Below are 26,133 nucleotides of genomic sequence, written 5' to 3'. Positions count from 1 at the left end.
AAAAAGGTTATAAATCTTTTCTAAAAAATTATAGACATATAAGTCTGACTAACTGTGACTATAAGATATTCGCATTTGTATTCGCTAGAAAACTACAAATAGTAATTTCTAAACTCATTAACAATGACCAATCAGCTTATATAAAAGTTAGATATATTGGACGTAACGCCAGATTAATTCAGAATTTTTTTTTATTATTGTGAAGATTAAAATGAAAACGGAATTCTTCTTTTCTTAGACTTTGAAAAAGCATTTTTCGATACTATTGAATGGTTTTTTATGTTTGAAACATTAAAAGCTCTGAATTTTGGACCAAATTTTATGAAATGGATAAAAATACTATATAAAACCCCCAAAGTTAGAGTAAGAAATAATAGATTTATTTTTAAAACATGTAAATTGACCAGAGGCATACAACAAGGTTGCCCAATATCTGCTTTACTATTTATTATAACAGTAGAAATATTAGTTGTACGCATTAACTCTTCGGAGGATATACCACACGGTTTTAAAATTGAACATAATAATGAAATTAAGATGCTACATCATGCAGACGATTCTACAAATTAAGGCAGTACAGTTAAGGTGCGCAATGGAAATATCGACTGAATTTTGTATTTAAAAATGTATTCGTAATCGGGATGGCGATTAATTTTAGTACATTATTTATATCGGATAATTGTAATTATGATTAACAACTACATATCGAGGACGATTATATTTTATATTAAGACTAGTCACGTGATGGGCAGTCACGCGATTTTAGCACATTGACTTGAAGTATTGATGTTACATATAAATATCACTAGTGCAAGGGCATAACCAAGTTAAATTTCCAAGTTTAGTATATAAATATTTTCAACACGCATTGTAGTTTCTAAAAAGTGCTGCGATCCTGTCTAAATTCTGTAATTTCATTGTTAAATTTATACTTGTATGACCGAATGCTATATTATTTGCTGGTCAGAAGCATGAAATATTGATATAATTAAATTGTTTTTAAGATTTCATCAGGATCACAGCACTTTTCAGATACCTTAATAGTTCTAGAATTGAAATGCAAAATCTTACTTTGATCCATAGAGTGTATGCCCTTGCACTAGATCGATTTATTAAGACCCCCCGCATTACCCTCCGATGTACTTGCATACAAATGTACGGCAGTGTCAATTAAATACGTAATGTACAGAAAATATATTAATAAACTAGTGAAGAAGACATTAAATTCAAGTTATTGGCCCATAGGATATATGTAAATTATATTTTATTTAATTAGAGAAAACATATTTTGTTGAGAAAATATTACTTGATCTGTCTCTCACTGCATACAAACTACGTCACGTTGTAAGAAATGACGTCATATTGACAAGTGTATTGCGATCAGTGACTTGTTTATAACTTGTTATGTGGGATTTAACTAACGACAAAACAACACGCTGTAGTAAGTTTTTATGTAGTTTGATGATTTCTTACTGGTTAAATTAGCATGTAATTTCATTTTGTGGTATTTTAATGAAATAATGTATGACGTATATTGTGTATGATGTCATAGTCAAGTTTTCCCGTACAAATTAGGCTCCGCCTCCTTTTTGTAACCTTAACTGTGCTGCGAATTCTCTTAGAGATATAGAATCTGAAAAACATGCAATTAAAGTGTACAAAATTTTTCGAAAGTAGCAGGACCAAATCTTAATATTGATAAATCAGAATGTTTATTACTTGGACCACTGAGAAATACGTGCAATAGTATAGAAGGGATAAAAGTTACCAACGATTCAGTGAAAACATTAGGGATATTTGTAGGACACAACAGAAGATTATGTTTAGAAAAAAAATTGGCAAGATAAAATAGATAAAATGACACAGATTTTAAAATCATGGGAAAAGAGAAAATTAACAATTTTTGGAAATAAAGAAATAATTAACACATTGTGTATTTCGAAATTGCAATATAATGCAACCATTCTTTCCAATCCACCCGGGGAAAATATTAAACAAATAAATAAACTAATCTTTAACTTTGTATGGAACAGTAAAGACCGTATGAAAAGGAATACGCTTATTGGGGATGAAAAACAAGGAGGTATTAAAATTATAGACATTGAATCTAAACTCAAGGCATCCAAGGCATCTTGGACTCCAAGGCTACTAACTACAAATTATAGTCTTGTATCATTCTTAAACTACCAATTCAATAGAGAAACATTATCATTAGAATACATTCTAAAAAACAAATCTAATAAATGTACTTGACTACAAAGAGCTAAAAAACATTCCTATCTTCAATAAAGAATCAATTTGTGCATTCAATGCGTGTAAAATGATTAAAGATTTTTCAATGCTATTCACAGACGAATTTTTATCTTTACCAAAAAACAAACTTTTTGCACATAAAAACAAGGATATGGAGATAACGAACAGTATTCAATCTCAAAGTCCATTAAACAATATACAAAATAAGAGCAGAGCAAACACGGACCTCCGAAACATCAGAGGTGGGATCAGGTGCCATGGAGGAGTGAGCATCCCCTGCCGAACGGTCACATCCGCCGTGTGCTCGTTGTCATGATCAGGAAATAACGAAAAAAATCCGTAGAAAAGTTAAAGTCATCACGTTTATCCTATAGTCTGGTTGTTAGATTACCATTAGTGTCTTTTTCACGTAAAATATCCAAGTGTGAAACAGAAGTGTCGGACTCTGTGGTATCTTTTAACTCAAGCTCACCAGGATACATCGTATTGACGTAGGAATGGAAATTACCATTATTAATTAACAATACGTCGTCGATACATCTAAATGTCGAGTTGAAGGCCACAGCAAGTGTTTTCTTCTTTTCACGCATAATACAAGCAATTAAAGATACTAAGCGGTTTCCGTTAAATGTACTACTACGTCTCTTTCTTTACTCCTCACTAAAATATTTACAGTAGTGAAGGAGAAAATACAAGAGTACTGTGCAGTAATATGTAAATCAGAAGTGGATACTTAAAATTCAAAGGAACTTTTAGGTGATTTGAATAATAAAAAAAATTACTAAATCAACAGCATAAAAACTAACGACTTTTCTTTATTTTTATACAATCATTTTCCCAACATAAATAAAAGACCCTGAGGCCCACACAGAAATAAAAATGATGCTTGAGTTTCTGGTTTACAAAATCTACGTGGTTTTGGAGAAAAGGTTTTCCAACAATATATTGGAAATCCCCTGTATATTAATTGCGCCCCACTTTTATCCGACATATGACATATTTGTATTCATATGAAGCAGAATTTTTTTTTATTTTTTATGTGAGAAGAGGAAAACAATTGATGTAGATTTCAAATCGACATTTAGGTATATCGACGAATTAATTGTCAATTAACTTTAATTATTTCCATTCTTATGACAATACGATATATCCCTGTGAGCATGAAATAAAAGATACTAGAGAGTCGGGCACATCTGTTTGGTATTTAAATATACACTATTTTACTTGAAAAATGCGTCAATTCTAACCACCAAAATTTAAGATACCTCTCAGATAATGTGATGATTAAAATTATCAGTTGTCAACTTCCCTTACTTATGCAGCAAAATAACTTTTTAACTGGAAATGGGTTTTTTATCTCTCAGTTGATCCGATACGCAAGAGCATGCTCTACATATCTTGTTGCTCGGTACCTATACTGTTCGTTATCTCCATATCCTTATTATATGAACAATTTCTAAAACTAGGTTAATTATTGACAAATATTTTTCTGAAACAAGATTATCTTAGTGTAGTTTAAAGTCTTCAATTCGTAAGATTTTTTAGTCAATACAATGACCTTGTCAGAAAATACAAATTATCAATGAGTCAAATGCTGACTGATATTTTTCTTACTTACTGTTAGGCCATAATGTACACACTGAATTATCAAGGAGCATACTGCAGGTATGAGCGGTCGGCAAGAGACTGTTTACTCCTCTGTGTTACCTGATCCCACGTCTAATGTTTTGAGGTCTATATTTGCTCTGCTCATAATGTATTTTTGAGCTTGAATGTCATACGTTATATCTATACCTTTGATTTTCAAGAACATAACGATGAATATATTTGTAATACTCTTTGTTCATGTTGGCATAATGATTTTTACAAGGCAGAGATGTTTTCGACCCGGATGTGATATTATTATACTTCCTGTCAGTTTGTCTCTATATAACCCATACCCTACTATTCTCGCATAGTGGTCTAAGGATTCATATAGCGTAAGCATACTATGCCGAAATAGTGCACGGCCTTATCTTCTGAATAAAATACTTCATAGCACACACCGGGAATCGAACTCACGACGATGTGGTTGCCAGTCCGACGCCTTATCGATTACGCCACAGAGACGATCACTGAATGGGTGAATTTTATTAAATATATAAACTTAATTCATACAATTGACACAAGAAGGAGAAAATAGACAAATATTATTTGAAAACAGTTATATTTATTCTAAGGAATCTTAGATAAATGTGTACAACAAAGTTTCAAACTAATTACATACAGATCGTTAGATGAATTGATATCATGGGGTCATTAAAACGCTTTTTTATATAGCGCTTGATTGAAGGATGTAAAAGAATATTATCAATGAGAATCCACGTCTGTAAACAAATCAGTCTTACTAACAAAACAGAAAATAAAGATGAGTATATTTGGGACAGAAAATCCTGACTTATTTAGAGAAAATACTAGTAACCAAAATAAATAAGCATGCAACTAGTTTTAGCATGAAGATTTTGAATGAGTTTTTGCAAGTGCTCTGTGTTACCACCATTATTTTCAGGAAAAAATCAAATGGATTGCCGCATAAATAATAACAACAGTCAGCATAATAATAACAATAGTGTTGCATTATGCATGTACTATGCCTAAATAGTAGGCAGGGTTTGACACATAGTGCACTCGCCTCCGGCTCGTGCACCAAGTGTCAAACCCAGCCTACTATTTAGGCATAGTACATGCATAATGCAACACTATTATATAAATATATGCTTTTTAATATACCTCCGGGTTATGTTTTTATTTATAATTTTTGTAGTTAATCTTTTGTTCCAATATTACGTCATTTAATTCATAAATGACCATTTTAGTCTTTTGTTCCAATATTACGTCATTTAATTAATAAATGACCATTTTCAATTCTAATTTGTGTTTGAGTGATTTATGAAAATCAAACAGAGCCAAAATAAATGAGAGCAAAGGGATTTGACAAAATGTATATTTTATTGAGTACACTACTATTTTATGCTCCTTTACACCCCGTGGATACTAACATCTGATCACGTGTGTTGTTTTTTCTTACCTTCAATTTTTTGAAAAAATCTGTTTATCCTGGAAATTTTGTCAACCCAGCTAAATTTTACATTAAAAGAAATAAAATCTTGCGGTTGCCCCCCCCCCCTCCACAAACTGACATTGGTTCTTCATACGGACACATAAGAAATGTCATTTATTCAGTTATTCTATACAATGCCGATTAAATTTCCTTTTAAATATTTTAAAATCAATTTCAAAAGCAATACTATAGAAAATAGTTTTATTTCTTCTTTTTGCAAGATACAAATATTCTATCTAATTTTTTGTTTTTCTCGAGATTTATTCAGAAGAAGAAATATAACGAATGCAAAGAAATCGCAAATCCAGATGCATAAACACACAGCTAAACAAATGTTTAGGATACTTTGGCTAAATGAGATATGAGAAAGAGTTTGGAAGTTCGTGATACTTCGAGGCTTATCATCAAACTTGTTTAACTGACGAACTATGGGTGCCAGTTCGCAATAAACGTCTCTATTTTGATGCAGGATGACCACGCGCCCCTATATCGTCAGCTGATTAACTTTCCCGCTCAGCTTAGACAAAAAAGCGTAAAATAAGAGACGTTTCCATTTCTGCGCCTTTAGAGGGAAAGGACTATTTGATGTATCTTCTAACTCTTCTGTTTTCAGGTACGTTCTAATGTTACATTTCATTTCAAAAATGTTTTAAAACATGATTATTTTTTTTTCAGAGAGATTTGATTTTATATATCATGACAAAGATAAGGGCATTGCTCATGTTCACAATATACTAGAAACGTTAAGATACGAGAGATGTTCAAATCATGAGATGTTCTAAGTTTTACATGTAAATTGTGTCAACTTTAGTTTTCTCTCTTGAGCCCTTTTCTTAATGACATTTTCTTACATAATTTAACAGTATATGAAATATAAATCAGAAAGTTTTTTTTTCTTCTCCTGACTAAGTATATAAGATTATATACATTAGGAAACTATATTTAAAATGAAAGACTGTGTTCGGAAATATATCTACTGCCTTATCTTGATACAAAGCTAGTGTATAAATATATTAGGGAAAATGAATGTAAAGAATACATAAAAAAAGAAAAAATATTCCAAAATAATCTGAAAATAAAGTCATTTAAGTTGCAAACGATTGCAAATGGAAAATCTGACATCTTTTTTCATTTAGTTCTTCTTATAATTAACTTATTTATTTCAGATTTGATTTCATTTTACATAATGATAATATTTTTGTATTGTCTTTTGATTATTCACATTCTTTTTAACATATGTAATGTCGATTGATCAATGACATTGAATTAAATGAATATTGGTCATTTATATAACTGTTCATAATTAAAAAAAACAATTTTATTGTATGATATTTAAATTGTCTATTTATACGAGTATATATTGAAATGCCTTTCTGGGCCCTTGATTTGGTAAATAAAACATCTTGTATGTGTTCATATATATATACATTTGTGGTATCTCTCCATTATATAAACATACAGAGAACAAATATCTTCAATTCTGTATGAAGTTTGCCCGAGGTCAGAGGTCAATACGTGACCTAATCACACGGCGCAATGATCTCTACCGGTACAAAATGACTTGCTTTACCTGCTTTTCATGTATAGAAATGAACAAAATAAGGAAGTAAAATAATTATTTTTTATTTACTATGTAAACGAATATTTCATACATTTTTTTGGCTATCGATTTAACCTGCGTACATAGAGAATATACACATGAAAACTAGCGTTTGTTTACAACTTTTATCAGTTTTATCAGCTGCACAGTCTCTAACGTTTATCCTATTTTTTGGGATAACCTTTAGTTAAAATTCCATGAAAAACTATAATATTTTCATTAAATTCTACTCACGATAAATGTGTAAATCTGTTGGAAAATATCAAAGCATTGCAATCACACCACAAACAGCTGACAAACACTTCGGAGTGTCAGTAAGCTGTGTCTCCGTTACAGTTTTCATCATAAATATGCCTTTATTCATTGAAATCGTAGATTGAATGTTTTTGATCAAATCCATTTGATTGCAAATTGACTGGCTCAGTCAAGTGTTTCCATCCATCGGATCCATCCATCCCTTTCTGGCGACCGAAATTCCTCCAACTTTTTATCATCAATCTTCGATTCGGACGTGTTTCTTGTGTCTTTTCAGCATTGGTTATCAGTTTTCACGAATAAAAATATTCCCAGACAACAATCTGTTCACTATTACCGATCAGAAGTAGCCTTTCACAAAATATTCCCTTAGAAATAAAATCCTAGCTTAGCCTGGTGACTTCGAAGCGTAACCGCCATTCAAGCCGATTTACACCTTGCGCCATTTTTCAAAATCTACAACGGACGGTTAGTGCGATAATTTAATTCGAAAATATTTAATTGTCTGTCTCAAATGTATATATAAGTAATAAATAACAAGTTTATAAACTATAAAATCTTCTGAGAAAGCCTTCGGCCTTCACAGGATTTGATCACGTGACCGACCCACTTCAATTCCCATTGAAGTTTATAAACTTGTTATTTATTTCTTAAATATTGAACTTTACCGTACTCTCCAACTCATCTGAAATGAGATAACAGTTGTCTCCCTGCACGTGACCTGCTCTTAACCAATCAGATTAACTGTATAATTCTGAAGGATAATAATACAGAGTGTGACACATCTGTTTCATATTTGGATATTTTACTTGAAAAAGACGTTAATGGTAATTGAACAACCAAGCTCTTTGATAAACGTGATGACCTTAAATTTTCTATAGACAATTTTCCTAACTTATATAGCAATATACCTTCATCACCTACATACGGAGTTTATATATTTCAGATGAATCCATACGCAAGAGCAAACTCTCAGCATTTTCTATGACTATAATTTATTTACAAATAATTTCCTAAAACAAGAATACTATCGTTTAAAGTCTCCATTTCGTAAGTTCCTTCATCCATGCAATGACCTTGTTAGTAAGTATAATGTACAATTTATTGTAACGTGCGCCGAATACACAAATCTATTTATAGCTCGCTGTGACACACTTACAACAACACACCAGCCAAAAAGAATTATAACTTTAACAAATTTTAATGATAGAAACAAATAATAATAATATTAAACAAACACACAGCTACAGTTATACACAAATTGACAAAATAAACAAATTCAGACAACGTTTACTCAGCTGTTCATTTCACGAATGTCCTCCAGTCCAGATCGAATTACACCACTCTATGTACATCAAACGCTATGGACGGTCGTTATTAAACACGTACTTCCACGGTGCACATCAGTCGAATTACAAAGTACGAAAACCATCAGTCCATTGCCGAGATCTGTCATGTCTTTCAAATCCCGTTTCCTCGCAGACGATCGCGAGCTCGTGCTGATGTTGTTCAGCTTCCGGAAATCCTCGTGATGTCACACAATAAAAATAGCAACTACCGCTGACGTAATGTCTATTAATAATTTTGATAACATTGGAGTATCGTATCGTTATCAGTGAGTCAAATGCTGACTGACATTTTTCATACTGATCGATCGGTCATTACATAAACACTGTTTTGTCGATTTTTCATTCTTTCCAAAACATGACCATGGACATACGGCGGGTGTGACCGATTGGCAGGGGATGCTTACTCCTCCATGGCACCTGATTCCATCTCTGATGTTTGGAGGTCGTTTGCTCTGCTCAAATTTTTAATTGTTTAGTGGACTTTTGAGCTTGAATATTGTACGTTATCTCAATATATTTTATTGAGCACACTGCTCCTTAACATCCCTTAGATACTAACATATCTATCTTAAATCTTATATTCCAAAATTAGAATCACAGGGCTGCTCCCCCTCCACAAACTGACATTGGTTCTTCATACGGACCCGTTAGAAACGTCATTTATTCAGAAATTCTATAAAATGCCTTAAAATATTTTAAATTCAAACTCAAAAACAAAAGCTATAGAAAATAGTTTTATTTCCCCTTTTTTGCAAGACAAAAATATTCTATCTAATTTTGTTTGCATTTCTCGAGATTCTTTCAGAAGAAGAAATGTAACGAATGCAAAGAAATCGCAAATCCAGATGCATAAACACACAGCTAAACAAATGTTTAGGATACTTTGGCTAAATGAGATATGAGAAAGAGTTTGGAAGTTCGTGATACTTCGAGGCTTATCATCAAACTTGTTTAACTGACGAACTATGGGTGCCAGTTCGCAATAAACGTCTCTATTTTGATGCGGGATGACCACGCGCCCCTATATCGTCTGCTGATTAACTTTCCCGCTCAGACTTGTCCTGAAAAAGTAGACAAAAATGCGCAAAAAAGGTTTGTCCATTTCTGCGCTTTTAAAGGAAAAGGAATACTTGATGCACCTTCCAATTCTTCTGTTTTTCACGTTGGCAGGTAAGTTCTAATGTTATGTTTCATTTTTTTTAAGTGATTTAAAAAATGATTATTTCTTTACACAGAGATTTGATTTTATATAGCATGTCAAAAGATAGGGGCACCGCTCATATATACAATATACAAGAAAGCTGAAGCTAACTTTTCAAATAAAGAGTTGTTCTTATATTACTTGTATGACAACATTAGTTTGACTCTCTTGAATCGTTTTAATTTATGGCATTTTCTTACATAATTTAAAGTTATATAATAGGTATTGAAACTTTGTTTCCCTTGACTTAGGATAAGACTAATGCATTAGGAAACTATATTTAAAATGAAATGCTGTGTTCGAAAATATATCTACCACCTTTATACAAAGTTAGCGTATAAATATATTTGGGGAAAATGAATGTAAAGAATATGCAAAAACAGAAAAAAAATACTCCAAAATAATCTGATAATAAAGTTATCTCAGTGGTAAACTATTGCAAATAGAAAATCTGGGATCTTTATTCATTCAATTCTTCTTAACTGTATTTCAGATTTGATTTCATTTGACAAAATATTTTTCTGTTGTCTTTTGATCATTGACATTCCTCTGGACATGTGTATTGTCAATTGATAAATGACACTGAATATAACGAAACTTGGACATTTATATAACTGTTTATAATTAAAAAAAAACAATTTATATTGTAAAATATTTAAATTGTTCGCAGTTATATATATTGAATTGCTTTTCGGGGCCCTTGATTGGTAAATACAACATCTTGTACATGTTCAATAAACATACTGTGTTTACGGATCAAAAAATTGAGGAGAAACTAAAAAATCTATAAAAATAAATTATAAAGTAAGACTGGTTTATTTTTCTCACTTTAAAAATATGAAAATTCAGATCTAAAAGGAGAGAAAGAAAGAGAGAAAATAGAAAGAGAGGAGGGGAGGGAGTGAGGAATTGTTTAACTTAAAGTCGGCTAGCTTTAGTTATGTTTACATGCAAAATGAATCTTTTGAACTCTGTTAATAATTTGTTTATGTTGTAGACCTATTACATCTGTTTTTCGCGGACATGCTTCTTAAAGTACAGTCTTCTCTCATGTATATTTTTTTCATTCATGTTTACAAACACATGTCGCGAGGACATACTCGGCTTTCATAATTAATATCCAACTCCCGTCGCTTTGGAATACACATTTGGCTGCAGCTCGGCATCTGGTTTTTTTTCTGGTTTTAAATGAGTAACCTCTTTGCAAAAAAAAGTTACAATGGTGTAAATGTCGGTAGAAAAATAACAGCAGCCGTGTATTGTCATAACATTTAAAGTCTTGTTTCAGCAATCGACAAAAATTAGAGGCGGGATGGATGTTGAACATGTGTTAAGAGGGAAAGTGATAAGACTAAACGACTCCTCTAATCTATTCTAATGATTACGATAAGTCTTAGGAATAAATCAATCACGACATGATTTATCGCCACAACTTTACTCTGACAAAAACAAGACAGCAAATTGTTGGATGTGGTCCTATCTTTGGTTTATTTTAACAAGATTTTTGTGATTTCTCAAAACATTGCATATTAAAAAACAAATTAACTTCTTTTCTTAAACTTTAACATTGATGATTGACATATATTTTTACATATTAAATTTGCAAAAGCTTGATAAGTAAATTAAAGTTACTATCGAAAAAAAATCATATTTCAGTGAGACAGTAAAAACCATCTTTTATAGCACATGCCATGTTTTTACACGTTTTCCCTAAGTTTAGGTGTTATCTTATTTTTTGGAAACTTCCAGTAGAGTCACAAATTGACACGATATATATGAGGGTAAATAACTCCCCCGACTCCGTGCCTTTAATTAGAGCTGGTGGAGCGTTGTCTGTTCACTACGCTGTTTATTGTTTTCAAGACGCACCTGCTATAATTAGGGGAGGATAGAATCTTTATAGGGTTATTACTACAGTAAACAGGTCTCTCTCTGTCTGTCTCTCTGTCTCTCTCTCTCTCTCTCTCTCAGATAAACAGGAAAATATAGTTTCTTATTTTAAGATGGGAAACAGGAATAAATAGAACGTACGTACAGTGTATCTGAAAAAAAGAAAAATGACAAAATAATATGCAAAGAGTGTTTCCAAACTCAGAAATCTTATTACGTTGTGGATGAGCGGGAAGGGGGGGGGAAATAATAATACAGTATACATCAATTAGTGCCATGGGAGGGGGATGATCATGCAGCCATTTAGTAGACAAGTTTAATTGTGAAATAGCTAGGGTATTCATATGAGTGAGGATATATGTATAAAAATATCATATATTTTATACTCTTTAATTAGTTAATAATTTAAAGGTGAAAGTTGAAATAAACTTTGAAATTTAATGCATTTTCTTACTATAGTACATGTTTTCAATCTTTAATTTTGTTCTTACTTTAATTAAGGAAGCCTCGGTGCCGATTTCCCATATTGCCCGAGCCCAGTACAGAAGTACGCATTTGAATGTTTCACCGACTACAACACTCAGATGTTAAACATGAAGAAAAGCAGCGCCACCCTATTGTCAGGGGTGGACGTAGAAATATTGCGGGCTTTCTGCAGGTAGCAGCATGAACCGACTTATACTCTTTCATATAATATGTCATGACTTTCATAATCCAGAATACAATACTTTATCAGATGAAAATATTCAACTTAAGATGACTTCATTTAAAAAAAAAATTAACTGAAATGACCTTCTATTCATGAATCTTAAAAGTTCTGTTCTATATTTAACTCTTATATTAACGAGGCCCGATCTACTTGATCTGTGCATGCATACGTTTTAACGCAGCGTCGACTCAGGCACGTCACAGTACTCTGGACTGCCGTCACAATTGAATACAATAACGTCATAATTAAAATGACGTCAAATTGCGCTAAAATGTTTCGCTGATCTACCTCTATAGACTGTGCTTGTTGAAAGCTGGCTAATTCTGGCATTTTTATTACTTATATGTTTTTAGAAAATATGTTTTTTTTTTCAAATTAATAAACAACTTTGAAACATAATTTAGTTTTAGGTACCAATTTCTTGGTACAGATTCATTAATTTTATCTTGCTTCAATTTGTGAGTTAAAAAAAAAATCCCACTGCAACCAGAAGTAAACGATTTTAGTCTATCTCCTCGAACATTGAAGTGTTTATAAATATTCTCCACTTTTTATTGAGCATAAAGAGAAAATTATGTCATACTGCAAAAATAATTTAATTTTTAGAAACTTATACAGTATTACAATCGTTTGTTGGTCTTATGTAGACCTATTGCAACTTATAAAATGTCTAGTTGGATAAAATGAGTCCTGTTTTTGTGTTTTGATATGCCCCCTTTTCACTGCAATAAAAGCTATCTCCGATTTTCTTTTCATTTTTTTAAAAGAGGGATGTGAATTGCATGATATTTGTGAACATCAAAACATTTTATCATCTATTTATTTTTTAATTTGTCAATTCTTTTGTTTATTGTGGAGTTTTAGTATGTAATTGTGTATAAAAACACGAACAATGGTCCATATCTTTAAAGTGCCCCCATTTGACTACAATAAAGGCAAGGTAACAAAATTTCATTCTAACTTTTTTTAGCATAATACATACAAATTTATTTCCAAGAATCAAATTTTTTTTATCATTTCGTTTTCGTAATTTCCAACTAGATTGGGCCTCGTTAAAAAACAAATTTGAAAGTGTTTTTGAAAATTTGGGGGAACGGGAAAACATGATAAATACTGAATAACTCCCTCTTCTAAAACGAGAAACATTTGCCAGAACTGTCAACATACATTGATATAGCTACTATACCGCGTAATCTTCAAACGAAAAAAAAAACGCTTTATATAAACATTTGAATTTCAGTATATCCTATCAGATATATACTTTTGACGTTTTGGAATGTGATATGTTGTAGTTCCTACAATACGGCCGTAGCCTGCATCGGGAATATTAAGGAAGTATGCCCCAAGTCTCTCCACCGGAAGATAGAGGCTACACAGATGAACCTGGAGGGCGCCCATTCTGAGCTCTCAGAGCTCTGCTCCGACGACAGTATTTATGAACGTAAGACGCACATTTTGTAAAGAAGCACGATTATTTTGCTATTTTTATGGGTACAAGCGCATGTGTTGTGCATCATATGGCCTTAACTTCACCCCGAGGTTTATTTCTCTCAATGAAAGCATCATCTTGTCGAACATTGAAACAATGGTACAATGATGAAAAGATTGATCAAACAATTGATTCTGACAATTCTTGATATATCTTAGATTTATATTGTCATATCTATCCTAAAGCACTGTTTCTGAAGATATGGGTACATACATGTAATTAAATAAATTCCTACAGAATAAAGTTCATGGGAAACTTACAAAAACAACCAAGATGAATAGATGACCGGGGTATGTAACCTTTGGACATAAGGTTTGAGGAACTCTTTCAAGGGAAGGGGGATGTTATGCTCAATCCTAACCAAGTTAAAGTACAGTGTATAAATTTGTAAATTTTGCAAACTTACATAGAAGTGAAATAAAGTATTTATATTGTAGTGGATGTGAGAATCTTTACCCAACCGTACTGAAATACGTACAATAAAAATGTCCACACTTAATTCAAATTGTAATAGAATTTATATCAAAGACAGAAAAAAATAAATAAATAATACCCTATAAAAAGAATATTTCGTGATCAAAAGGGATATCTCGACTGCAACGTCAAATGTGCTTTTTAAAGACAATTGATCGCCTTAATGTGCTTCGAACTGTAGACAGACTTCAAAAGCACGCAAAAATTTGTGTACAATGGCCATTTCAATTTAATCATTGAAAGATGTATCTTAATTTTTCAATCCTTATTATTGAAAATTCTTGCTCTCCTCACACATACAGCAGTTAATCAGTAATCTTGTCCCACTTTAGGTTACGCCCGCTATATGGCTTGTTTCCGGGAATTCGGGCCATACTCGGAGAGCTGCTTTAAAAGGGAGATGAAATCCCAACTTCGACTGATGCAGTGGATAAGCGAGGACGATATATATCAGTTATGTAGGTAAGATCTTAAAGTATCTAAAACCGTTATTCGATTAAGAATTTATACTTATGCACACTAACCCTTTGATCGTTACAACATATTTATTCAACGATTGCCATTTATATCATTTCCATGCCTTCTCATCCTATAGAGATCTAGCCCAAACCTTGGATTGCATTACCTCCACAATAACCATCGAGTGTGGACCGGAAGCTGCGCAACTTGTACCCGTTCTTGTAAAGCCCATGGTTAAGAAAAGCTCAAAGTGTGACGTAATATCTACAACGATATTTGAAGTATCTCCTACCACGGCAAAGCGGCGTAGGCCGTACAGACAGGTAGATTCATATGTTATTGCGTGGACCCTGAGGTCCACGCAGTAAATATATAAGCGAAGTTAAACCGGATGCCCTGGGCATACGCCAGGCTACGCATGCGCTCGAATTCTAGAGAGTCCCAATCGGTAATCCTCCGCTGACTCCAATACACTAATCGCAACTTCTCGGGCCTTTCTGACTAGATTTCCGACCTCTGACGGAAAGACCCGAGATGATACGATTGAGAAATCATTGGCGGATCCAAATTTCTTTCTTATACACATAATTCTATATGCAAATTAAACATTGATTTTATGGCACAAGCATTTTAAAAAGTAAGAACTTGCAATATATAGATTACTTCACAACTTGAATTAAATACTTCATTCAACGACTAGTGGACTTTTACGAGAAGCACTGACTTTTACAGTTGACTGTTTACTTGGATATTTAAACCTGTGTCATCTACGGAGGTACAGAATTTGAAATGGATAAGAAAACATTTCTAGTGGTCATAGTAATGGTGTTTGGGGCACTTATATGTCAAGGCCTGGATTTGAGTGTAGGATGATTATCTTTTCTTCTAGGGCAACTTATCTGTGCTTTAAAATAGCCCATTGTTTTCGTTTAATTAAAGGTTGAGCTAAATATTTATATCTTAAAAGAGCTTCCATACACTGTCCTAGTGTGAGAGTTAATCGTCAACTGTAAAAGTCAGCGCTTCTCGTAAAAGTCCAGTTCTAGCTTTTTAAAAGGTTGAACAAATCTTCACCGGCATTAGTTTTGTGAATCAATGCTCGCAAAATAATTTGATTTACAGGAATCCAAATACAGCTTGATACAAACCTGTAACAACAGTTTCCCATGTAGGGGAGAGGGGCGGGGGCTCCGAAAAAAAATCTGCGTACTACAGAGCTGTCTTACAAGTGTACCATCAGATCTAATTTTCCAATGATAGATTTCGTCCGAATAAATCTAGAATACTAGTATATGTAATGTCCCAGCCATTATGGTTTATTTGTATCAAAATAGCTCAAATATTTAGAATGACAAAACTATATGCAAATCGGAGATATAATGTAACAATTTTGCTATGACATTACTATCGATCACAGTAGGCAGATTGTTGTAGAAAATGTGAACGAACCTTCATGAATATCCAATAAACTAAGAAATTTTCTTTGATTGAATTTCGGTTAGAAACACATGCATATGGTCCACGTATTGTAGTCCTTTTTTTAAAGGACAGCAACTTGTTCTTGATCATTATTGATAATCCAGCTGTTGTATTGTCCTTTCTTGTTGGTCTATAGATGGTGATCATGGTGTTATATCAATTCTAACCGATCATACATGTACATTGTATTACACAAGAAAAAATAGCAAACCTGAAATAAATGAAATGCGAATAAAGACATGAATTTTGCATTTTCTAATGGAAAATTTATCAAATAATATATTTTAAATTAAAAAAAATATATAAATATCTAGCCATTTTAGAAAACTACATTGCTTATATGTAACACTTTTCATTTTAAATCGTATGTGCTTCTTAAAATTTCTGAGAATATGACTAGAGATTTAACCCAGAAATTCATTCATTCACAATACAGCCCATTATAAACACTCTGAATTGTCCACGGAATTTTATATTCCCAATCAAACAAGAAGCCTACGCAGGATGTGACCGGTCGGCAGGGGATGCTCACTCTTCCATGGCACCTGATTACACTTCTGATTTTGTTTGGGAGGTCTATGTTTGCTCTGCTTCAATTTGGTATTGTTTAATGGGTCCTTGAGCTTGAATACTGTTCGTTATCTCTTTTTTTATCTCTTTACCTCTTATATATATAGAATACCATATTCATGAATAACAGGGACGTAGCAACGGGGGGGGGGGGGGGGGGGCGGGCAGGGGGGGGGGGGCGGGCAGGGGGGGGGGGGCCTGCCCCCCCCCCCTCCCACTTTTTTTCCCAACATTACCTTTACTATTGAAAATGTCCATTGAAAGGTTGGTTGCCCTCCCCCCCCCCACTTCTTACCACAGTATAGTGATATGTATTCCTTGTAGTATTGTATGCAAAAAAATTGGACGTGAAAGGAAGTTGGCCTTGAAAAAAGTTTGCCACAACCCCCCAACCCCAACCCCACCCCCCACCCCCCTCCTACGAAATAGGACTTTCGAGTTTGGACAGTTTCCTTTTTTCTTTTTCTTTTATTTTTTTTTTTTTTTTTGCTTGTCAACTTTTACATGTAAGTAAAAAAAATTTTTTTCTCTGGTTGCCCCCCCCCCCCCCACTTTCAAAAACGATGCTACGTGCCTGAATAACGAAGTGTTCAATAATATTTGTTTAATATAAAATATCCGACTATTCTTGTGTTATCCTCCCGCTCTCCCAGATTTTTGCGATCTTCTAGTCATAGTTTAGATCCCGTCACCTAGCAAGTTCGTCGATATCACTAAAATGCATTATTTTCATCTATTATTTTCCAAAAATCTCAAGGTTTAAACATGTGTCCTTTTTTGGGGTTAGCATAATTTGTTATGGAGAGGTAGCAAAAGTAAGCGACTCCCTATCAAGAAAATACTATATTAAACTATAGTTAACTATAGTAAATCAAAGTTCCAAAGTTTTCACCATTGTAAATCAAAGTTGCAAAGTTTTTACTATAGTAAATCAAAGTTCCAAAGTTTTCACTATAGTAAATCAAAGTTCCAAAGTTTTAACCATAGTTAATCAAAGTTCCAAAGTTTTTACTATCGTAAATCAAAGTTCCAAAGGTTTTATCATAGTTATTCAAAGTTCCAAAGTTTTTACCATAGTGAATCAAAGTTTTAGATTTTTTTTAATAATTACTTTAACTTATATAATTTATTTAATTTATTTAATTATTTTCTAATTGTTTTAAAGGGATGATATTGGGTTTGTTGGGGCTGGTTTTTTGGTGTTAATCTGAATTTAAATATGCGTATATAAGACTTACGTTTTATGTGCACAACGTTAAATTAAATAAATTTAAATAAATATTGCTTATTTTGTCGGTGCCAGAGACAATTTTTGCATTAAAATTCATTTCTTGTACATTATTTTTTTTTAGGAGAGGGGTCGGGTTTTTAAAAAGTTCTCTGAAACTTTAATGAATCTTAACCTTGAAATTTCATAAAATATAGAGAATGGGAAGCAAAAACATAATTCCATAGCTTTTATAGTACTTAGTCAAAGTTCCAAGGTTTTCACTATAATAAATCAAAGTTCCAAAGTTTTCACCATAGTAAATCAAAGTTCCAAAGTTTTTACTATAGTAAATCAAAGTTCCAAAGTTTACACCATAGTAAATCAAAGTTCCAAAGTTTTCATCATAGTAAATCAAAGTTCCAAAGTTTTCACTATATTAAATCAAAGTTCCAAAGTTTTCACCATAGTAAATCAAAGTTCCAAAGTTTTAACTTTGGTACTATAGTGAACTATAGTAAACTATAGTTAACCATAGTTTACTATGGTATTTTTTGGTTAGGGCTATAACAGGAAAAATTTGAAATTTAATTTTGCTGTGATGCACGCGTTGTAAAATGTACTGATTTAAACCTTCCAATTATAGACTTTATTGACATAAGAATTAGCATAGGAATTTCTTCGATTTATTATACAGTGTATTTTAAATTTTATTATTATACCTCTACTGATTTTTTCCTATAGAAAAGTAAGGCAGTAAAATGTGCATAATTCCCAAAAAATCTAAATGAATGGACTAATTCCCCTAGCGTTAGTTAAATGAGCTAATCCCTGCTTCGGAAGCTAATTCCTCGGTTATCCGTAATCCTCTTGATCTTACTTTTGTATTGGTCAAATATGTTAATGGACTAATTCCCCGTGCGTTAGTCTTGAATCTAATTCCCCGCCATTCGTAATCCTGTATTTGTGTCTTTAAAAAGTATATCATTGAGGGACTTAGCAAGATTCAAGTTCCCCTCAACCAGGACTATTTCCCTCGGCACAATCTTGGGGAACTAGATCTTGCTAACTCCCTCAATGACATACTTTAACTGTATAATAATTATCTAATATTTCCATTTCTAATTATTTCTCTGTGATAACTCTTTGAAAGTTAGCGGAGTTGATTTCTTGATAATTTTTGCGGAATGTAAATTAGGCAGGTAGATAGGTCAGGAGCTAAGGCGCCTCATATGCACGCAATTCTCGTGCGCATCTTTCTCTGTGTCTGACGCTAAGGAGGCCAAATATGCATGTAAATTTCGTGCAGCTGTCTTCGTGTTTGACGTCAGTGGGCGAGGACTATTGAAATTGGCATGGGAGTCCTCGTGTACTTTAAATCTATGTCTACATTTTTAAAGTCTAAATCTACAATTTTATTTCCCAATGAAATGGAAATATAGGGAATCACTGTCTAGTTGTATATTATGCCAGGGACATCAACGATAGTGGGAAACATGGGATAATTTATGCATAACGGGCTTCATTATCCCATGTTTCCCACTATCGTTGATGCCCTGGCATATTATACTAACTAGACAGTGATTCCTCAATTAATGTTTGTCATACTAAAAAATAGCAAAAATATTGTTATTTTGCAACTGTCAATTTATGCACAAAAGGATCAAATAATGATACTTAATTTGTTTTTATTTACAGAAAACTAGCACCCCAATATCCAGCTTAGTAACTTCGCAAGAAAAGGATAACTCATTGCACAGTCACGTTATATATGCGAACACTCAAGACAAAAATAAAGCCTCATCTCTCAGTTGTTGTGTAATAGTTATGTGTTTGACGTTTGTTTCCCTACAATACTTAAAAATTTAGCCACTTCTTTCTGCAAATTGACTAAGTGTAAAAAGGTTAACAACTTACACCTATCACTAAAACATCCCATTGCCTGTAGACAGGCGCTCACCTGACATTTATTTATTATCATTCTTCATTTTGTTTTAGTTCTTGTTTAAGATTAGAAAATTTTACATAATCACACGTTTTGTTAACCGTTACCTTTCAATCGAATGAAAATTATATATGTATATTCTGTATATATTCTGCACATGCAGTCTGTGATAGATAAACACATTCCAGCTTCCGTAGTTACAGATCTAGTTGGTTGTTAATTAACAATCTGTAGTTACAGAACTATATGGTTGATAATTAACAATCAAATGAAGAGGGGTCTGTATCGGTGAAGGCGAAGAACAGCTTGTAAATTGTTCCTCACTCTCGGAAGGGAAATAGAAAATAATGTAATCAGAATGAGAGGCTATGGTTAAAAGATTATGATGTACATTGGAAATAGATGTCCTTCTAAATGAAATATGTATTGTTGTTTATTGTTTATAATTAAATCCAATAATTATCCATGTACCTATTGATCAGTAAAATATGTCTTACATGGACATTGTTTATTCTGATGAGATATGTAATTTTGTTCCTTTCGTAACTTTTGTTTACATATTATCTACTCTCTAATGGGTCCGGATTAAAGGTATATTGTCCTCAGATTGTGTTTACATGTTACAATATCAGTCTTTGGTTGTAAATTGTTTAATGGATTTTGAGCTTGAATACTGTTCGTTAATTGTTTGATGGACTTTTGTTCGTTATGTTCATATATTTCATAATCTCAAAAACTCGTATATATTCTTATCCGAGTTTAATTTGAAATTGTATTTACTTGAAAAGAAGAAAATGTATATCTAACAACTAAGCTCTATGATAAACGTGATGACTTTAACTTTTCTATCGTCAACTTCCTTTACTTCTGCAGCAATGTATCTTCGTCATCTGCAGTTGATTCGATACGCAAGAGCATGCTGTAAGTATGGACAATTTCTAAAACGAGATGAATTATTGACAAACAAGTTGATGAAACAAGAATTATAGCAGTCTCGTTTAAAGTCATCATTGGTAAGTTCTGTGGTACAATTACCTTCTCAACAAATCCAAATTACCATTGAGTCAAATGCTGACTGACGTTTCTTCATACTAATTGTTAGTCCATTATTTACACTGAATTAACGATAGATTTTTCCGTTATTTCCCACTCCTGACAAGGTGAGAAGGCGAATGTTACTGATCGGCAGGGATGCTCACTCCTCCATGGCACCTGATCCCACTTCCGATGTTTTGAAGGTCAGTGTTTGCTCTGCTCATATTTTGTATTGTTTATGGACTTTTGATCTTGAATACTGTTCGTTATCTCCATATGTTTCATTGATAAGATAATATTATATATCAAACAGTGTATTTGCAATCCATTTTTTTGCATGTATTACCGTTAATTGACAATTATACAAGAAATAGTGGGAGAGGGATGTTCATTAATAAAAAAAAAATTGCCCCCTCTAATATCACGATGTCGCTGTTGATTTTACGCCTTTATATGAATGCGTAATTCCAAAGAATTTCTTTTATTTTGCGCATTACATAGGGGTATATAGAATTAATTTATTATCGCATAATAGTTACTTGATCCAAATAAACGTATGACATTTTGTTGTACGGATCAACAGATCAATTAAGAAGTGATACGACTCTTCGGATGTAGTTTCTGTAATCAGGATATTTTTACCCATACCCCCCCCCCCACTTTAAACAAAAGATTACACAGAGTCTGACGCATCCGTTACATATTTGAATATTTAACTAAAAAATGGCGTCCGTTGTTACCAAACAACTAATTTTTATAATAAACATGATGACTTTCAAAGTGGTAACTTCCTTTACTTGTGTAGATATATACCTTTTCAGTCGTGCATGTATATTTTATAAATCCTTAATCATTTGATAATGAAGGACATGCTTTATGTACGGAATTTTTTTTAAAGAAATATGATCAGGAAATAACGGAAAAATCCGTCGTCAATTCAGTGTATAAATAATGGACTAACAATTAGTATGAAAAACGTCAGTCAGCATTTGACTCAATGATAAATTGTATTTGCTGACAAGGTCATTGTATCGACCATAGAACTTACGAAATGATGACTTTAAACGAGATTGCTTACATTCTTGTTTCATCAACTCGCTTGTCAATAATTCACCTCGTTTTAAAAATTGTTTATACTTAAAGCATGTTCTTGCGTATCGAATCAACTGAGATACATATACTCCGTATGCAGGTGATGAAGGTATATTGCTGCAGAAGTAAGGGAAGTTGACGATAGAAATTAAAGTTAAAGCCATTACGTTTACCATATAGCTTGGTTGTTAGATTACCATTAACGTCTTTTTTCAAAAAAGAATATCCAAGTATGAAACAGATGTGTCAGACTCTGCAGTATCTTTTATCTCAAGCTCACCAGGATATGTCGTATCGACGTAGGAATGGAAATTACCATGTTAATAAAATCATTCACAACTCAGCATTACTTTAAAACAAATTACATGTAGACCAGTCGGACTAGCAATTAATAATTTTACCAAACCTGACCTCAAGTTCACTAGACCTGACATTACAACTTTGAATCACTCAATGATACATTAGCTTTTTGCTAAAATACATGAAATATACGATAGCCGATATCAGCCTGTACATATTTCGACTGCTATTGAAATTTGTACATCTAAAATGTACGTTGACATGTACATTTTTCAATGACAGTGTACACTTTGTGCTTTTAACTTTTGTCTGTACATGTACATTTTTCAATGACAGTGCAGACTTTGTGCTCTTAATTTTTGTCTGTACATGTACAAAATGGCAAAAAGGCAAATGTCAAAAAGTGAACGGTTGAAACGCATATGCTCTTAATTACAATTACTGGTCGGCGAAAAACCATTAAATATGAATAAAACTGTACAACGGGGAAAAGTTGAACAATTAATATTAAAACAAGATTTGTTTTGTAAAACACTATGCCAGCAATGGTAACACAATTCGGGGGTGGAACGTAGACGTGGTATACACTTGTAAGATGTTTTAAGGGTGGCAAAGTCGTTTTTTCAAAAAAAGTATTGTTTTATGGTTAATTACTGAACACTTTATGAAACGCAATGTTACAGTTTTTCTAATGATGGTCAAAAGTTACAGTTGAGGTCACACTTTAATCTTACGTTATATTATCATGGTTAGTCTCTTACTCATATAAAGTCCTTTGTAACTTTCGTTTACTTTTGATCAAAGAGAACGGTAAACTATATAGTCATCATTTTCTGGGTTGGATGGAGGCAATTCATTGTGCAAGAAATGTTTGTGGAAGGTGATTTAAATCTATGGAAATTTCATTCTTTTGTAAAAGAAGACAAATTCTAACATTAGTTTTAATGTTCACAAGAATGTTTACATTTTCTTTTAATATTTTTCATCCTTTTTATTGCAAAATTAATCTTCTCAGTGCCTTGTCCAATTTTATTCATAATTAATCGTTTTTCGCCGACCAGGAATTGTAATTAGAAGCAAATGTGTTTCAACCGTTCACGTTTTGACATTTGCCTTTTTGTCATTTTGTACATGTACAGACAAAAGTTAAGAGCACAAAGTGTGCACAGTCATTGAAAAATGTACATGTCAATGTACATTTTAGATGTACAAATTTCGATAGCAGTCGGAATATGTACAGGCTGATATCGGCCATCGTAGAAATCAACATATATTTTGAAAAATTAAAGGAAGTGATATCTTGTTTCAGTGCAAATCAGATATACTCTTAAGAATTCCAAAATGAAACATCCATAATTTGTACAAAATTTCTATATTATTTTCATTAATGCACAGTCATTTATAATTTGATGAAGAGGATATAAAATTTACTTAAAAGTCAGGTATCTTGAATGTTTATATCAAGTATTGATAAACGACAATTCTTTTAATATTTCTTTTATTCAATGTAGAAAAAACTTATTTGTATAAGCAAATAAAAGTTTTGATTTGACTAGAAAACATAATATCATATTCATCAATGGTCACAAGATGCTAAACAGAGCAAGTTTAGAGTTAAATTCGGCACGCCTTGCCCTTTGTTCTCCATGCGACCACAGTACTGCTGCTCTACTGGCATCGTAATCCTTAGATTCTGGACCTGCAATAGATATAGCCATCACGTAGTTGAACATTATACAATTATGGACTTCAGTGTTGGTCGATATGTGGTTATAAGGACTCATGGCAACTGATATTGACCGAAGACACAGAAAGTGATAGCGCCCGAGCCTGCGAGATCGCTACTGCATTGATACCACAAAAAGAGGAATATCACGTGACGTACTTTCAGCCAATGAAAACTATGTAAATAGTCTTCTTATGTAATATTTGAGAGTTCAGACTTGCCCTCCAACCTGATTTCATTTTAGTTATGACAGGAAACCCACGTTCACAGATGAAGCTGGACATCGGAACACACAAGATGTTTAGTATTTCAGCAGGTATAAGTTGGTTTCTGAACGTGTCCTTTAGGCTTGGATCACAAAACAATCTCTGATAAACCCATGTATTCCGATTGCAATGTTTTAACATCTCATGTGAACTTTCACATCTGGCCATTCCACCTGCTTTTGTTTTTGAACATTGCAGTTCATCCTATTCACGATGACAGTATATAGAACTCACAGAAGGCATTCATCTTCTGTTCTCCATACATTCCTCTTGAACTATCTGTTTCAGGTAGGTTAAAAGGATAAAAACTTGCAGATCCTTCAATAGGTAGTCTGAATCTATATCTCCTACTCGTTTGTAAATATGGTCAATAACAGATTGAAGAAGGCCATGCTGTTTCCTTTTTAACTGATCAGGTGTGGAAGTTGGAGCAAGAAAGTTATCACATTTGAATCTGTTTCCATCACTAATATCACCACGAAAGAACTGCAACTTTTCTCCAGGCCTTTGCTGCAGTGCTACAAATTGCAGAGTAGCAGTCTCTAGAGCCTCCACAGCATCAGGCAAAATACAGCTGTCCTTCTGGAATTTGAGGGAAAGCTCACCGAGAACAGCAAGTACATGTTAGAAAAAGGTGGACTTCTTCAGATGTTTAAAAATAAATTTTGCTCTGCTTTGGACATAAAATGACCTTAATGGTGGTCTTAATGCAGCTATTTCATCATCATAAGCATGCAGCTGAGATGCTGGCTCTTGTGTCTACTTCACCAGTGTATGTGCAAACAACTGTCTTTGATTTCCTTTTAAACATTCAATATAATATTTACTTTGTGATGCAATATGAGATTTGCTTGCTTCATGTTGTTTTATAGCATCTACTCAAAAATTACTAGAACCTAAAACAAAACGACCCACTTTTTCATATTTTCATCATACAAAACCTCAGGTTTTCAGTCTCGTCGTAGCCTACCCATTTCTGGTCATCTTTCCACTTGGAATAAAAGTCTCTTTTTCGCTTGTCGTTATCGTGATTTTCTTTAGTTTTTGTTTTTCCATTTTTTTTTTAGGTATCCTCTTAGTTTTTTCCTTCACCGGAGAAACCATGGGCGAACAACGATATCATCAATATAAACAAACTGATTGATATCGTAAGTCTGTCCTTATTATTCAATTAATTTTTTTTTTTTAAATATGCCGAATTAATTCATATCGAATTCTAAATAATATAATAAAATCTTTCAAACACTTTTTGAAATATTTCGACCGTTCTACCGGCCTTCATCAGTCATGGTTATTTGAATGCATAGCAGCTCAACAACGAACAACGTATTATGACGTCACAATGAATATAAAAATTGAGAGGCAACATCATGCAATGAAATTGTGCCAAAAACATCTGAAAATATTGTGAGAGGAAAAATTGTACTTGTGTAATTACAATTTTTATCATACAAAAGATAATACTAACATTCGGGGTATATTAAAAAGATGATTTTAAAGTATATATAAATGTATATCTATAAAAATAAGCATCACGATATCACACAAATGTTCATAAATACAATTCAAAGACAGAAGTGCTCCCCTTTGTTGATACCAAATGGTACATAAGTGTTGAATTTTTTCTTCCTAAGATTGTCTCTATATTTACGTTAAATGTCATTCTTATACAGTTTTTCAGTTCCTATTATATTAAAATCTTCTACTGTATGTACACCTGAATTAAAATGGGTA

General features: G+C 32.9%; 1 protein-coding gene across 1 annotated transcript; it reads left to right on the top strand.

The window, feature by feature from the left end:
* Window positions 1-9,625: 9,625 nt before the first annotated feature.
* On the top strand, window positions 9,626-19,951 carry LOC134279261 (uncharacterized). The gene is made up of 6 exons (XM_062761615.1): window positions 9,626-9,727; window positions 12,150-12,306; window positions 13,650-13,798; window positions 14,653-14,782; window positions 14,916-15,102; window positions 19,734-19,951. The coding sequence occupies exons 1-6, from the start codon at window positions 9,637-9,639 to the stop codon at window positions 19,902-19,904; spliced, it is 885 nt and encodes a 294-aa protein (XP_062617599.1). The 5' UTR covers window positions 9,626-9,636; the 3' UTR covers window positions 19,905-19,951.
* Window positions 19,952-26,133: the final 6,182 nt, after the last annotated feature.

The sequence above is a fragment of the Saccostrea cucullata genome, unplaced genomic scaffold (assembly GCF_032062105.1).
Source record: "Saccostrea cucullata isolate Sc308-1 unplaced genomic scaffold, CSIRO_AGI_Scuc_v1 ctg1592, whole genome shotgun sequence".
Lineage (NCBI taxonomy): Eukaryota > Metazoa > Mollusca > Bivalvia > Ostreida > Ostreidae > Saccostrea > Saccostrea cuccullata.
The sequence above is the reverse complement of the archived record's forward strand: the minus strand, read 5'-3'. Positions and strand labels throughout refer to the sequence as shown.